Source organism: Aquarana catesbeiana, linkage group LG06, assembly GCF_042186555.1.
Source record: "Aquarana catesbeiana isolate 2022-GZ linkage group LG06, ASM4218655v1, whole genome shotgun sequence".
Taxonomy (NCBI): Eukaryota; Metazoa; Chordata; class Amphibia; order Anura; family Ranidae; genus Aquarana; species Aquarana catesbeiana.
Genome location: NC_133329.1, coordinates 147,749,384 through 147,765,573, shown reverse-complemented (window position 1 = coordinate 147,765,573; position 16,190 = coordinate 147,749,384). Strand labels below are relative to the sequence as shown.

General features: G+C 44.7%; 1 protein-coding gene across 1 annotated transcript in view; it reads left to right on the top strand.

The window, feature by feature from the left end:
• Window positions 1–15,735, top strand: part of KDELR2 (KDEL endoplasmic reticulum protein retention receptor 2) — a 32,020-nt gene extending 16,285 nt beyond the window's left edge. Inside the window, exons 3-5 of the mRNA XM_073591031.1 lie at window positions 10,377–10,535; window positions 13,950–14,202; window positions 15,562–15,735. Coding sequence (XP_073447132.1) covers window positions 10,377–10,535; window positions 13,950–14,202; window positions 15,562–15,596 — 447 coding nt within the window. The 3' untranslated portion in view covers window positions 15,597–15,735. The remainder of the gene's footprint in view (window positions 1–10,376; window positions 10,536–13,949; window positions 14,203–15,561) is intronic.
• The last annotated feature ends 455 nt before the right edge of the window (window positions 15,736–16,190 follow it).

Below are 16,190 nucleotides of genomic sequence, written 5' to 3'. Positions count from 1 at the left end.
TGCAGGAACCCGTACAGATGTCTGTCAAATCGCCCCCGAAGTCGAACTGCATTGCCGGGTTGAAATCGTGTGAGTTCAGCTGAATTTGCATGATTTCTAACCCGCAGCAATGTGCCCCTAGGCTGAAGGTTGTAATTGTGCGTGGTGAAAATTTGTGGCTTTGTGTAAATAAGCCTGCTGGCTTATATATACTTTTTGTGCAATTTTTTTGGCATTTTGCAATTTTACGTTGAGCAATATTCTGAAATTGTTCGACCACTTTAGATGCAGCTATTCAGATTGGTGAAGCTCTGCCCATCTTGAATTCTGAGACCCTGACTCTCCAAGATGCGCCCTTTTTTTTTATTTTTTTTATTTTATTTTATACTCGATCATGTTGCTGACCTTGCCAATTAACCTAATTAGTTGCAAAATGTTCTCCCCGCTCTTCCTTAGTACCAACTTTCTTGATGTCTTACTGCCATCATTTCAAAATTACTTTTTTTTTTTTTCTTAAAATGGTACATTTTTCTTAGTTTAAACGTTTGATATATTTGCTATTGTGAATAAAATATGGGTTTGAAGTTTGCAAGCCGTTGCATTCTGTTTTTATGTAGATTTTACACAGAGTGACAACTTTTTTTGGGTTGTAAATGGAGTTCTAGGAGGAAAGACATTTATATAACGAAATACTTTACTCAAGAACAAGGTGTATGCTATTAGCATCACTGTTACATGTTTCATGTCTAACTGGAGTCTTATAATATTCAGACACATCTTTTCATGTGTCAGATTCAGCCTCTTCTCCCCATTATGAAGAATTGTAGACCGAATAACTAACCTGCATTAAAACTCTGCAGCTTTATTTGAAATCTAAACTTGTAATGTTGCAGTCCTTAGGCCTCGTGTTCACTGCTGCTGGTTAACGGACGGACGTTTAGGAGCAGTTTTTTCATCTGCCCCTGAGCACTCTTATCAGTACATATACACAGGGTTGTTTCTAGGCAGTTGAGTTTTGGAGGCCTTTTTTTGGAACGCAAAAAAATGGGTTCAGATGGATGTTTAGAGGCATTTGTAACACCACATGCTTGTAAACGTGGTAACTTGCGTTTTAGCAGCGTTTCATATTGGTCTTTTTTTTTTTTTTGTTAACAAACGCTACTAGGCTAAACGAACATTTTTAGACGCCGGTGTCTAGCTGTCGAGTTTAAATCGTTCAGGAGAGTTTATACAACGTCCTATGTACTTGAAGCCTAACACCTCATCTGCTTTTTAGAACTACTCAATAAGGTCTTATGATGTTATACAGAATGGTAATAAGGAAGTACACGTTTTATTCCAGTTCTATTCATTATGTTTAGAGACTTTGCAATGTTTTCAGGTAATGAAACAAATGGTTTTTCCCCCAGTAAAAAAAAAAACCTTCTGCTGTTCATTTAAAAAAAAAAAATTATATCTACCTAAGGCTATGGGGGTGTGTTTCTATTGATGCCCACTTTGTAGGGAGACAATTTTAGTTTCTGCATGCCAGGGTGGCTCCATAGGATGCCTGGAGCATAATCCTGGAACATGGGCAAGGTATGAAACACGCAGTATACACAGTAGGTGATGAGCACTTCCAGCTGATGATTTAATAATCACTTTAAAGTAGGTTTTCACTTTTAATAAGAATGTTTGCTCAAGACTCCTCTATGGCAACATGAAGACCCCTTTCCAATTATGCTCATGTAGTAGTAGTAGTAGTAGTAGTCTCCAAATGTACCAATTGTGTTTTAATGCATATGCAATATTATGGCTCACAAAGGTAAAAATGTTTCTTTCAGTGGAATTATTATGCTTCAATGACTTGACCTTGATCAATGGGGGCTTATTGTTGTACTCTTGGAGGGCTTGAAACCAGGATGGATTTGTTTTAAATTGCTAAAGGCTTGATTTAAATCGACTCAATTTAAATCATCATTTTTAAAGCGCAATTGTCATCTGTTCCGCAGCGGCTCCTCCTCTGACCTGTTGTTGACTCACCAACAGTCCCATTCAATTTAATGGGGCGGCTGATGATGTGGCATTGATGCAGCAGGGTGAGGGATGTGGCGGGCATCTCTAGCCTCAGCAGGTGAGTGGATGCCAGTTAACAGGCACTGCCATGGTGGATCTGAAATGACAGGTGCTCTTTAAATGTAAGGACTCATTCTTGCTTGTAATTAGAATCTTTAATATTTGCAAACAAAATGAAGGTTTCCTATTTAGAATAAGCTTTCAGGTTAGTAAAACAGCGATATCCGAACTGTTTCAATCATACAGTTTGTAGTGTACATCTGCGAAAAAAGAGATAAGAGAATTTCTCTTTCGTTCATTGACGGACACAGCACTTAGTCTTGACCTTAGGGTTATATCGCCACCTTTAGGAGAGGACTAGGCAGAACACATAAAAAGTCAAGCACAGTACCGCCCAGGGGGCGGTCCTACTGGCTATAACCCCTCACTCTGCTCCCAGCAGCTCCAGTTTTTTTCTGCCTAGTCTAGGAGAAGGACCTGGCTCCCTGGGGGGACCAGTGGTCTTTGAAAATGTTTTGTTTTGCTGTGTGTGTGTGTGTGTGTGTGTGTGTGGTGTTGTGTGTTTTTTTTTTTTTTTTTTTTTTTTTTTTTTTTTTTTTTTTCATCCTGTGATCTACAATCAACAGCCGGGCTGGGTGACAGGCTGGATAATATAGATCCTGGTCTCCCCAGCCTGGCCATCGAGCGCGTGCAGACTTTAGCCCCACGCTGGGTCGGCTGCAACAGGCCCCATTCTGGTCTGGGGCTGCCGGTGAGCTATATGCTCCACACATGACCGGGCTACTGCTGTCAAAGTCATAGTGTTGCCATGGCTGACAGCTACTCCGTACTATGCGGGAGATGGGTCTGTCTGTGGAGTGCGTCCAGCAGTCCCTGCAGGAGGGGTAAGTATGGTTCCTTCTGTTTAGGCAGGATGGAGCAGCTGGGCACTCCCTGGGGGGGGTTCTCTCTCTCTCCCTACCTTTCCTCTCTCCCTGCCTCTGTCCCTCCTCCCCATCCAAAGGGCGCTGTGTGGCTGGGCATAAGGGGGTGTGGTGCACTTACCTGGCCCGGGGATCCTCCATGCGGTCTCTGGGTCCTGGCAGGGGGTTGTGCTGGCGTTCATTTGTTCCATTCGTTTTTGTGCCTTCGTTTTGTATCTTCAGTTTGGTGCCCTTTGTTTGGTGCCAAGCAGGGGGAATGGTCGCCGCGGGAACTGCGGTCATTTTATTGGACTGTGGCTGCCATTTTCCCAGTGTTTTTGGGCGCTCTTGGCTGAGGCGGCCGGCAGCCATTTTCTTGTAACAACGGGGGGACAGTTTCTGTTAGTTCTCTAGCACTGGGCGGCTGTTTAAGCCAGAAACATCGTGAAATTGACACAACACCTTGTGGGTTGCAAGCCTGGCAGAGGGGAGAACTGACAGTAGCACAGCACAATGCCTTGGTCAGGGTGGTGAGTCCTGCGGGGGGGCCCCTCAGTCTGTGGCAGCTAGGAGGGTAGGCATTTTTTTGTCTCTTGCCTTAGGTCCCGGGTGACAGGCGAGAGTGGGTCAGACATTGCGTCGGATGCTGGCGCGTCTTCCCCAGACACCCCTGCGATGGCAAGCGGTTCCCCTGCACCTGCAGTGCCCATGGATGCTCTGATGGCGGTTCTGGAATAATTTACTTTCAGGGTGGAAGCGGCGTGTGGGCGCAAGGTGGGTAAAAAAAAGCCGCCCCTCCCCGTCTTCCGGGGAAAGCTCTGATTCAGACTCGGGCCCTGCTGTAGCAGGCGGCCCCTGTTCTGATGTTGCAGACCATGACCCTTTGGACAGTGAGGAGGAATCCTCCGCGTCCGTTTCAGTGCAGGAAAAAGCCCTAGTGGGGGCACTTATCATGGCAGTGCGGGTTACCTTAAAGATAGAGGATACGGCTGGGGCATCTGCCGATGGTCGGTCCCTTTTGGGTCCCACAAGCCACTCCGCAGCGCTAAGGTGTTTCCCTAGCTAGCTTATTTTGATAAGCTTATTTACAAGGCGTGGGAACGCCCGCAGCGTGCCTTTTCAGTCCCGAGGCGAATGGCAGTGCGTTACTCTTTTGAGGAGAGCTTTCTGAAAAAATGGACATCTCCCCCTCTGTATCTTGGTTAAATAAGGTGACCACGATTCCGGTGGAAGGGTCACCCTCTTTCAAGGACGCTGCCGACAGAAGGGCTGAGGCGCAGCCCTGGATATGGCCCCTTTGCTTTCTAGAGCCTCGGTATCAGCAGTAGTGTTGCGTCAGCTGATCTGGCTCAAGTGTTGGTCTGCGGAGTTGCCCTTCCAAGGTGGGAGGCTGTTTGGCGCCTCGCTGGATGACATTATTAAGAATGTTACTGGGGGAAAGAGTACATTGCTCCCACAGTCCAGAAAGGGTAAGGAGCCATGCTGTAGGCAGGGGCCCTCTTTTTCCGCTCAGAAGCGGCTTTTTCGTCCATCCGTGTTGGCGGGCAAGCAGTCCCGGCCCAACAAGGGGTCCGCTGAGGGACAAAAGCATCCCTGGTATCGCAAGCCGAACCAGCCTGCGAACAAATCAGCTTCTGCATGAAGGTTTGCCCCCATCCGACTCTCGGGTGGGGGGTCGCCTTCGGAAATTTGCAGACCAGTGGACTTCTCTGCTTTCTGACCAGTGGGTCTGCGAGCTGGTTTTGTCAGGCTACAAGATAGGTTATATTTTTTTTTTTTTTTTTTTTTCCCCCTCCCAGTCTTCATCTTAGTCCCATTCGGGAGGCCCTGTTTGGGGCAGTACAGGACTTACTACTGCGTGGGGTGATAGTGCCTGTACCGACATCGGAAAGGTTTCAGGGATTCTACTCCAATCTTTGTCGCCTCGCTGGATGACATTATTACGAATGTTACTGGTGGAAAGAGTACTTTGCTCCCACAGTCCAGAAAGGGTAAGGAGCCACGCCGTAGGCAGGGGCCCTCTTTTTCCGCTCAGAAGCAGCTTTTTCGTCCACTTGTGTCGGCGGGTAAGCAGTCCCAGCCCAACAAGGGGCCCGCTGAGGGACAAGCGTCCCTGGTATGGCAAGCGAACAAATGCGAGTTCTGGACCTCATGGTAGCCACTTTCGAGGCGGTACCGTATGTGCAATTGAGCAATCGAGTCTTGGAGAAAGAGATCCTGTCCAAATGGGACAAGTCTCCGACATCCCTGGATTGTCAAATCCGGGTGAGCCAGCTAGCCAGGGCTTCACTTCTCTGGTTGAGGTCCCTGGCCCTTTGGTCCGGGAAATCGTTCCTTCCTCTTGATTGGACGGTGATCACGTCGGACGCCAGCCTGACCGGCTGGGAGGGAATTTGGGGCATCCAGTCGGCCCAGGGTCGCTGGACGCAGGAGGAATCCCACCTGCCGATCAATGTGCTGGAGCTGCGGGCGATCAGGCGGTGCCTCTCCACATGGTCAGTCTGCAGGGTCGTCTGGTCAGGATCCAGTCGGACAACGCCGTGGCGTATGTCAATCATCGGGGAGGGACAAGGAGCTCAGCGGCGGCGCTGGAGGTCTCCCACATCCTACAATGGGCAGAGCGGCGCGTGCCAGCTCTGTCAGCCGTGTACATTCCGGGCGTAGAAAACTGGCAGGCGGACTACCTCAGTCGTCAGTTGCTGGACCAGGGGGAATGGTCACTGCATCCGGAAGTGTTTCGGCTCATTTGCCTATGGTGGAGCATGCCGGATGTGGATCTCCTGGTCTCTCGGCTCAATCAGAAGGTGCAGAGGTTTGTAGTCAGGTCAAAGTATCCCCCTGGGTGGACGCGTTGGTGGCCCTATAGGGGCATTCTCGGCTAATTTATGCCTTTCCCCCTTTCAGGCTCCTCCCTCGTCTGCTGCAGAGTAGAGGCCGAGGGGATTCTGATGATTGATTGCCCCAGACTGGCCTCGATGTCCTTGGTATGCCGACTTAGTACGAATGGTGGCGGATGTTCCCTTCTCTTTTTTTTTTTTTTTTTTTTTTTTTCAGCGACCCTTGGCAACTCACTCAGTGGTGCGTACATTTGTTCAGGGGGTTCGGCATGTGGCTCCTCTGGTATGTCCGCCGCTGCCCCCGTGGGATCTGAATCTGGTGCTCTCGATGCTTCAGAAACCGCCGTTTGAAAACATTAGGGAGATCCCTTTATTGACGCGCTCTCTCAGAAGGTAGTCTTTCTTGTGGCTATTACATCTGCAAGGCGGGTTTCTGAGTTGGCGGCCTTGTCATGTAAGTCTCCTTATTTGATCATCCACAAGGATAAGGCTGTGCTGCGTCCGCAGCCATCTTTTTTTTTTTTTTTCCGAGGGTTGTTTTGGACATTGTGCTTTCGACCTTATGTCCTCTGCCGTCGCATCCCAAGGAGGTCGCTTTACATTCTTTGGATGTGGTCCGGGCTCTGCAGGTGTATCTGTCTGCTACGGCTCCTTTCCGTAGGTCGGACTCCGTTTGTCTCGGTGGCTGGCTAGAAGAAGGACCTGGCGATCTCGTCGGCCACCATTTCTCAGTGGATCAGACAGATTGTTGTTCAGGCTTATGCCATATGGCGGCAGGCGCCTCCCTTTCCCATCACGGTGCATTCCACAAGGGAAATTGGTGCTTCCTAGGATTTCCGGCATTAAGCGTCCGTTTCACAGGTGTGTAAGGCAGCTACCTGGTTGTCAGTACACACTTTCACCAAATTTTACAAGGTCGATGTGGGCGCATCTTCGGATGCCTGCTTCGGCCGCAAGGTTTTGCAGGCGGCTGTCTGAGGTTGTGGCTCCCCACACCTCGTTTTTTGGCACTGCTTGGGGATGTCCCTAAGGTCAAGACTAAGTGCTGTGTCCGTCAATGAATGAAAGAAAATGGGATTTTTGTACTTACAGTAATATCCCTTCTCTGAAGTTCATTGACGGACACAGCACCCACCCCTCCTATTTTATGATTGTACTGCTTTTAGATGAACTGAGCTGCTGGGGGCAGAGTGAGGGGGGTTATAGCCAGTAGGACCGCCCCCTGGGCGGTACTGTGCTTGGTTTTTTGTGTTCTGCTAAGTCCTCCTAAAGGTGGCGATATAACCCTAAAGTCAAGACTAAGTGCTGTGTCCATCAATGAACTTCAGAGAGGGATTTTACGTTAAGTAGGAATAATGGGATTTTTGTAAACTTTGGTTTTATGTTTACTGTGAAATTGTGTGAATGCATCAATGCAGTGCATGTTATCTCAGCTTGGATTCATTGAATGAGCTTCCCAAAAAGTAACTATTGCAGAATATACAGCCTCATGCTACATAACTAGGCTCCTAAGTGGGAAAACTATCTTTAGATTGTTACGATAAAAGCATTTTATTAAAATTTGATTTAAAAAAAAGTTTTTATAGTAATTTTGTTCTATTTTTGGAAGTGTTTTTTTAGTTTTAGTCTTTTGTACCTCCATACTGTTTGTTACCATGGTAGCACCAGCAGGTTAGCCTGTGGAAAATGTAGATGGGTCCTTCAGCGAATCAGGAGTAACTACTGTTCTCAAAATGCTATTTAACTTACAGCTGCCACATATAAAGTTTGTAGGGCTTTAATAAAATATGTTGCCACTCCAACTGTAGGATTAAACATTCCAGTGTACTCAGTTTAGCTCTTGAAAATGTTGGCATCTCATTTAATTTGGAGATGAATGTCTGTCTTTGAGAGCCAAATACCTCTGTGCCTTGATACACTCAAATGTGTCATGACTGGGTCAGCTGTACAGATATTTCTAAATGTATTATTTGAGAGTCCATATTGAAGTTAACATTTTCATTCAAACCTCAAATAATATTTTAATGTGGTAAATTTCAAGTCCTAGTGTAAAGGAAAAGTAGTTGTCAATATATATAAAAAAAAAAAAAAAAAAAAAAAAGTAGGTTCCCCCCCCCCCCCCTTAGTGCTTTCCATCCTTTTTGCCTGATTTATTTTGTGCAGAAAGGTAACCTCTTTCACCTCAGAAGATGGGGGTGGTATTGCATCTTTAAAACACAACTCTTTGCTGCTAAGTATATCTTTCAGAGCGTGTTACACATTACATCCATAAATCAGATGTAATGTGTAACATGTTGCTCCAGACTTCTGCTCACATGGCCACGTCATTCATTCACAGCGATCTGTGAATGAGAGAATTACAAGTACAGTCATCCATTGCAGCTGACTGCTTGTAGTACTCAATGGACTGTGAGGGAGCTGATGTGTGCTCTCCTAGTTCATTCGCAAGCCCTGCAGCTTGTAAGCAGTCAGCCCATATCACCAATCATGGGTGCAATGTTTTGCCGGCTCCTGCTAGAAAAAAAATTCAACTTTTTTAAAAAAAAATTTCTGTGAAAGTACCAGGCTTCAAGTGTGAGGAAGGGCAAGCAGTAAAAATTAACGTGACGCTTTCTAAGAAACTTCTAAACCTTGTGATCTTTCTGCACATAGCTTGAAGTGCTTTATTCCTCCCCTGAGGATCAAAATGGCAGCAGGCCGTAAACGAGACCCAGTTTGGAAATATTTTAATGAAGTTCCTCTACCTATGGGTAAAGCAGGTAATCTGTTTTAATTTAAATAAAAGAATTTGAGTAGTCCTCCAACTATGGGTGATTACCCTATTAACATAAAATTGGTTCTGAAATCTCTGTTTTACTATACTGACAGCTGATTCTAAATAGGGAAACCTTCGTTTTGTTTGCTAATATTAAAGATGCTACCTACCAGAAAGAGTTCTTCCATTTAAAGAGCACCTGTAGTCATTTCGGATCCATCATGGCAGCGCCTGTCAGCAGGCATCCACTCATCTGCTGCCGCCACGTCCCTCACCTTGTCACTGCCGCATCACCAGCTGTCCCATTAAAGTGAATGGGACGGTCGGTAAGTCAACAGCAGGTCAGAGGAGAAGCCGCTGCAGGACAGATGACAGTTGCTCTTTAAAAATCATGATTTTTAAATCGAGTTAATTTAGGCCGCTTTCACACTGAAGCGTTTTAAAGGCGTTTTATCTCTAAAAATAGCGCTGGCAAAGCACCTGTTAAGCGCCTCTCCTGTCACTCCAGTGTGAAAGCCCGAGTGCTTTCCCACTGGGGCAGTGCGCTTGCAGGATGGGAAAAAGTCCTGCAAGCAGCATCTTTGGGGCGGTTTAGGAGCACTCCTAAAATGCCCCTGCCATTGACATGAATGGGCAGTGCTGCCAAAGCACTTCGGCAGCTGTGCTTTGCGGGCGCTTTTAACACTTTTTCGGCCGCTAGCGGGGGTTAAAAGCGCTGCTAAGACTAGCGGCGCTTTACTGCTGGTGCGGCCACCTCTTCAGTGTGAAAGTGGCCTTAAGCCTTTTTACTAGTGATTTAAATCAACTTGATTTAAATCAAATCCACCCTAACCCATGCATTGGGGTCCACCTTGCACTGCATGGATCAAGTACTTGTTTGGCTAAGGAGGGGTAAGAGAAATAAGTAGGAATCTTATTCCTCTTTTCCCCAGCAGCTGACACTCTCCTCCATTGTCTGATGCTCCTGGGATGTGGTCTGGTCCTCATTTAGTGGAAATGGACTACTGGTCCTGCATTGTATGTGATGCCAGAAAGCTGCAAGTGGCTGGGGAGCAAATTAAGTGCTTTCGGGGGACAAGTCACTTGGAAAAGAGTATTTTGTACCTTTTCCCTCTTAGCCAACTAAGCAGTAAACCCATGCTGTGCACATTGAACCCCACTGCATGTCTACATTTAAAAGCAGCCTGGAGTTGGGCTTTAAAGTAATGCTAAAGGCAATTCTATTTTTATTAAAAAAAAGTTTACTTGCCTGCTCTGTGCAATGGCTTTGCACAGAGCGGCCCTGAACCTCCTATTTTGGGGTCCTCTGCCTACAATCTTGGCTCCTCCTCTTCCCACGTGTGCCCTCCAGGTGACCAGCTGAGAAAGCTGTACCAGCAGTTTGGTAAAATAAAGTGTAAAGCTAAGAAAAGCAAAAGCATAATCTAAACATTGGATAAGCATAAGGCCAACATCCGATCCGCTAAACAGATGAACGGGATCCGTTCCCTATCTGTCTGGCAGATCCAATGCCGGTTTGGTGTAAATGGAAAGGCGGTCTGTTTACTTGTGACTGCCCATAGAGAATGGGCTGTGCATGAGCAGACACGGACCAGCCATCCGTCTGCTCAGAGGGGATCAGTGGACAGATTCCCCGCTGAGCAGGCGGACTCCAACGGAGCACGGCCCGTGTGCAAGTTGCCTAAAGGATGAAGGAAATCCAACCAAAGCTAGCTTCTCTAACGCAACTCATCAGGTTGATCCAGGAATATAATATTGCAGACCCCTTCTTAATCATTGTCTAGCTTAGAGTAGAACTTTTGCTTTCCATGTGGCCCTTACATATTGCTGTCTCTCTCTCTTTTTCAGCTGATCTACATTGGTTGCGCATATGCAACAGTTTATCTCATATACATGAAGTTCAAGGCTACCTACGACGGAAATCATGACACATTCAGAGTGGAATTTCTCATTGTTCCAGTTGGTGGATTGTCTGTCCTTGTCAATCATGACTTCTCTCCCCTTGAGGTACTGTCTGCTTTATGCTATTGGTGGTATTCCCTGTACTACCAAACCTAAATATTTTATTTTCAGTATTCATGGAAATCGCTGCTTAATATGAATTGTGCTTATAAAGAGCTCTTCAGTGTACAGCCTGTGAACAAGGACTCTCTCCTGTTACTCGGTTGTTTCTCCCCCTGCAGCTTTTGAGCTTCAGGTAATGGTCTGCAAATAACGTTGTTTTTTTGTTTACTTTTGTACTGGAGTCCCTAAATTGTGGTATGCATGTATCCCAAATCCAGGTAACTGTCCAACTAATTTACTCTCCAGTGTTCCTTCTCAATCTGTTACCATGAATAGATATCCCCACTTTCCCAGAGCCATAGCCCCCAAAATGTATGGTTGCTTTCTTTGGCTGCTAGTGGAACAGGATAGGTCAGATTGAATAACCAAGCTCCGCTACAGAAAGGGGTTTCAGCGATGACCTCCATTTTTATGAATAGCTAGGGGCTGATCCATCTGCATTAAACTGTCCCTTGACGGTGTACTTTCTGAGGCCATGCAACTGAGCCTGACTGCACCATAGTTGCATATGGATAGTTCACTAAACTGGAGCAGACAGAATCTGGAAACGCTGTGCATCGTAACCAATCTGCTTTTAACATGAGCTTGTTCGTGAAACTAAGCCCACTGATTTAAAGCGGGGTTCCACCCAAATTTTAAACAATATCTGTATGTATTCTCTTCCTTGCCTAGATGCTGACATGCCGTTTAAAAAAATTTAAATCGCCGTAATTACCTTTTTATTTTTCTATTCTTCTTTGCACTTCCTGGTTCTCCTCCCGTGGGAGTAGGCGTGTTTCTAGCCTCTCCCAGACTCCTGGGAGCTAGTGTCAGGCTTCCCAGGATGCCACTGAGCATGTGCGGGAACGAGCAGTGAATGCTGGGAGCACAGCATTCACCACATCCAGGAAATAAATGCTTGTGGGCTTCAAATGCCCACAATGAAGATGGAAACCGCCTGCAGTGAATAATATAAGTTATTCTTTCCGACAAAATCTGACACATGCGGACATATTACACACAATATGTGAATATGTAATGCTGAGAAGAAAAGTTTGTAAATGAACTAAAAAAAAAAAAAAAAAAGTTTCCCAAAGCTGTTAGATTCCATGTATACAATGAATGATGGCTGTCTCTGTTGCTTGTGCTCCCAATGAAACAGTCAAGTCATCAAATGGCTGGTGCCATAATTGCTCATATGTGCAGCACCATGGCAACTGCCAATCAAACAGTCTAATATGGTAGCTTCCTTGGCTGTAAATGATGGGCTTTTGTTCCACTTTAAGCTTTGAAAATGGACTGTAGAAGCTGATTGGTTGCCATGCACAGTTGTTCTGGATTTTATCTGCTCTTCCATCTCTGACCCTCATTGTATTTTATAGGGGTGGCTGACTGGCCGTGACTGCAAGGGATTGATGATAAATGGGTGTGGATATAATGTGGGGAAGAGTGGCTAAACCGTTCTCATATCCTGACTTTTGATGCACTAAATAATAAAGATTGTAAGCTCTAAAGAGCAGGGCCCTCTGATTCCTCCTGTATTTATTTGTAACTGTGCTGTCTGCTCTCATGTTATAAAGCACTGTGCAAACTGTTGGTGCTATATAAATCCATAATAATAATAATACATATAATTAAAGGATAAGTTCACCTTTTAAAAAAAAAAAAATGCTTTTTTTTTTTTTTTTTTTTTTTTTTTTTTTTTTAAATTAGGAGCCTGTAAAGCATTGCGGGTGCAATCTCAGTCTCCTGTGGACTGTTAGTGTAGCTTTCTGCCTATACCTTGTACGGGCAGGCAGTTAGTTACTGAATGACAGGAAGCATCAATAAACTGAGTGCTCATCAGTGCTATGGTAGTACATTGAGAACTACAAGCTGTCAGCTGCAATAAATGACAGTAGTTGTAGACCCCCCCCCCCCCTTAACAGAAATCTGTAAATGAATGACTTGGGCAGTCCAGTGCACATTAAAGTGGCTGTCATGGGGGGGGGGGGGGGGGCAATTTCCCTGTGAACTTATCCTTTAAAGAAACAGATTTCAAGTGCACATTAAAGTGGCTGTCATTGGAGGGGGGGGGGGGGGGGGGTGCAGTTTCCATCCTCCCCATTTAACTTGTCATTTTCACATGCCCTTTTGGGGCATCTTCGAAACTGAGACTTTAGATCCTCAAATCTATCTTGCCATGCCTTGTTCTGCACTTTCACTAAGTAGGGGCATCAATCCCTGGTAGAGACAGGGCTTTGTTTCCTCATGTTGGAGCCTCCAGCAAGGATAACCATGAACAACACTGTAATGACTTCACCAACTCTCACTCTGAATATCCTGTGGCTAGACTTCAGATAATTACACCCTACATAACCTAACAAGCAGAGTTTCACCAAACACTCTTTGCAAAGATGAAAATTCTTCAGTAGATGTTTTTAGGATATAAGGAGAAGTTGACCTTTTTTAGTAACATGTTACACCCATATTCAGGGCATAGCATGTTAAAGCAGCAGGCCCGCACCCGCTAACACTTTAGGAACAGTGCGGGTTTCTGCCCATACAGCCGTGTCATTTATTCAGGGTTTTGTGAATGAATGTACTACAAGTTTGGTTTTCCAGAGGTTCTCAGTGGCTCTTCTGTTATTCAGTAACTGTCTGTGCACTGTATGGGCAGGAGGTAAGGGGGGTGGCTGTACCGAGCCTGCAGGAGCTTAACCTGCAATACTCTGCAGGCTCCTAAGGGAAAAAAATTAAATAAAATGCCTTTTTTTTTTTTTTTTCCCTGCAAAAAAATGCATTGATTTTAACAGTGAACTTTGTCCTTTTACATATCTTGTGGGGAGATTGTTTCCTTCACACATCTGATTTCTGTGTAGTTCTCCTGCAGAATACTGCCAAATGTCACTTTTCCAGCCTTATGTAGCCTAATGCCTAGTACACAGGATGAGAAAATCGTATGAAAGATACCGCTTTCGAAGAAATCGTACAATAATCTGATCATTGGTACACAGCTTTTGAGAACCTATCATGACCGTTTGTGAAATTATCCGAAGGGATAAACTCAACTCTTACCAGAAAAAAAAATGGAAGTCCAAGACCTCGCATGCTCTGAAACAAAAAAAATAATACACTTCAATACAACCTAGTAACCTATTGGTTTTCATTATGAGATTAGCATATAAATAAATAAAGTTCATTTGTCTGATATTCCCCTCATGTGTACGAGGCTTAAGACACCCAGTTGTAGTACCAATATTTGTAGATACTTTAGCACAATACATACATTTCTATGAGTTTGTTGCAGTTTCTTATATCAAACCTATATTTTGCTGAAAAACTATCGTTCTAAGATGTAGCTTTTTTTTTATTTATTTATTTTTTTATTTTGTCTAGATCCTATGGACCTTTTCTATTTACCTGGAGTCTGTGGCCATCCTGCCTCAACTCTTCATGATTAGTAAAACAGGTGAAGCGGAGACAATCACTACTCATTACTTATTCTTCTTGGGCTTGTACCGTGCCTTGTATCTCTTCAACTGGATTTGGCGCTACACTTTTGAAGGCTTCTTTGACCTCATTGCCATTGTTGCAGGCGTGGTACAGACCATCCTGTACTGTGACTTCTTTTACTTGTATGTTACAAAAGGTAAGTGCAGCAAGTTTTCTTCCCACTTCTGCCTTTTTTTTTCTTTTTAATGTGTTTTAACAATTTTTGTCTTCTGGTTTTTTTTTTTTTATATATATATATATATATATATATATATATATATATATATATATATATATATATATATATATATATATATATATATATATATATATATATATATATATATATATATATATATATATATCTCTGCTGGTACAGTTGAGAGCTGGTTGTCTTAAGCTCAAAAGCTTGCCTTTTTTAGGTGAAACTTCATTTGGGGTGGGGGGCAGGGACTCTAGCTCTCTACATCAAGGATAGACAGCTAGGGAGAACCTCAAGTTAGGCCCCAACTGTAATTTTTAGAGAGCATTGGCTACCTGGCTCCTGCAATTAGTCCAGCCCTGCTCTAGACGAACAGCACTTTTTGCAGATGTCATGAAGGGTGGGTAGTCAGTGACCACCTTCAAAAATGCCACCTGCCCAGCATTGTCTGGCTTCAGTAATTCAGTCCTCCTCTGTATGGGCCCGGCTCCCCTTGGGATGTATCGAACATGTGTGGAGATGTGTTGATCGGTTCTGCATGGCTTTCGGGCTCTGGCAGAGCCCTTTGGCACGAGTGCGCACCCCAGGATGTGGACAGTAAAGGTTTGGGATTTCCATAATAGCCTGTCATTCTGCATGCACAGAAAAAAAAAAATGCACTCGTAGGAACCTGGTCATATGGGAGCAGTGGTGGACAGCCATGCAGTCCAGCGTGTAAGCCAGAGCCATGGCTAGTGGGAAGAGCTGCAGGAATTTTGTGCTGAGTTGAGCTGTGTTTCACCCCCTCCACTTCCAGGACAGCTGTCAAAAGGGGTAGCTGTGTTGAATAAGACTGCACGTGCAGCAGCTTCTATGGTGGAGCTCACTTGAAGCCGTGGGAGTCTCCTCTGTTTTTCCAAGTTCCTGGCTCCAAGGCGATGCGTTTCCAGGGGTGTCCCCTTTGTCAAGCCTCTGAGCTCTGTCATGGAGGCCCACTGCAGCTATGGTCGTTTTCAATTCATTTGCCATTTGACAGTGGTCATGGAGGTAGAGCGGGTGAAACGCACAGCATTCACCCAAGGACAAGACTTTTATTAATGTCAGCTTCATCGGTGGGGGTGGGGTGGGGGGAGCTGGAAAGAGTACTAATGCAGTGACCACATCTACCAATTGGTAAGCTGCCATTTTATAAAGTTGTTCCTGAGTTTAGCTAATATTTGCCCTTTTATGAGATTAAACCAAATTCTAAAAAAAGAGAACAGTTCAGGTGCTCAATGGTAAGGTTATCCAGCTAACTTCTTCTTTTTTTTTTTTTTTTTTTTTTTTTTTTAACAGTACTAAAGGGGAAGAAGCTGAGTTTGCCAGCATAAGTGCCAAAGATTTGGACCAGCAGCTGTCCTCCACACCGTTTGGACAGAACAGTTCTATGAGCGAAGGCATAGGATGTGTGACGCAGAGTCAAATACACTACTTTTTATATGCAGCACTGCCTTCTTTGCTGCCGGAGAGGCCCAGAATAAAGTGGCATGATGGCCCCTCCAACAGCAAATTGGCTTTTCAAGATGACTCTGGCCAACCAGCTGATTTGATTTATGCATCTTGCCTTCCTTGTTTTTTATGATGTATAAAGATTTTTTTACATAAAAAAAAAAAAAGGTATACTGTAATAATAGATCCAGTGCGCGCAGTTTCAGTTCCGTAGCTGTGAAAGTGAAATTTTGGTGAGTTCACAACTATGTTCAAATGCAAGGTTCCAGCCCCCCCCCCCTCCAAAGTACTGGCCTAGTTTTTCAAAAGTTGTTAATTTTTATATCTTTGGTTGTTTGATGGTCGTAGTCAGGTGTTTTTTTTTTTTTTTTGTTTTTTTTTTAACGAAGCAAAAAAAATTCCAATATCCAAGTCATTCCACTATTAATTTATTCCATTTCTTCTGAAATCAGCGCATCTGTCAAGGACTAATTTTC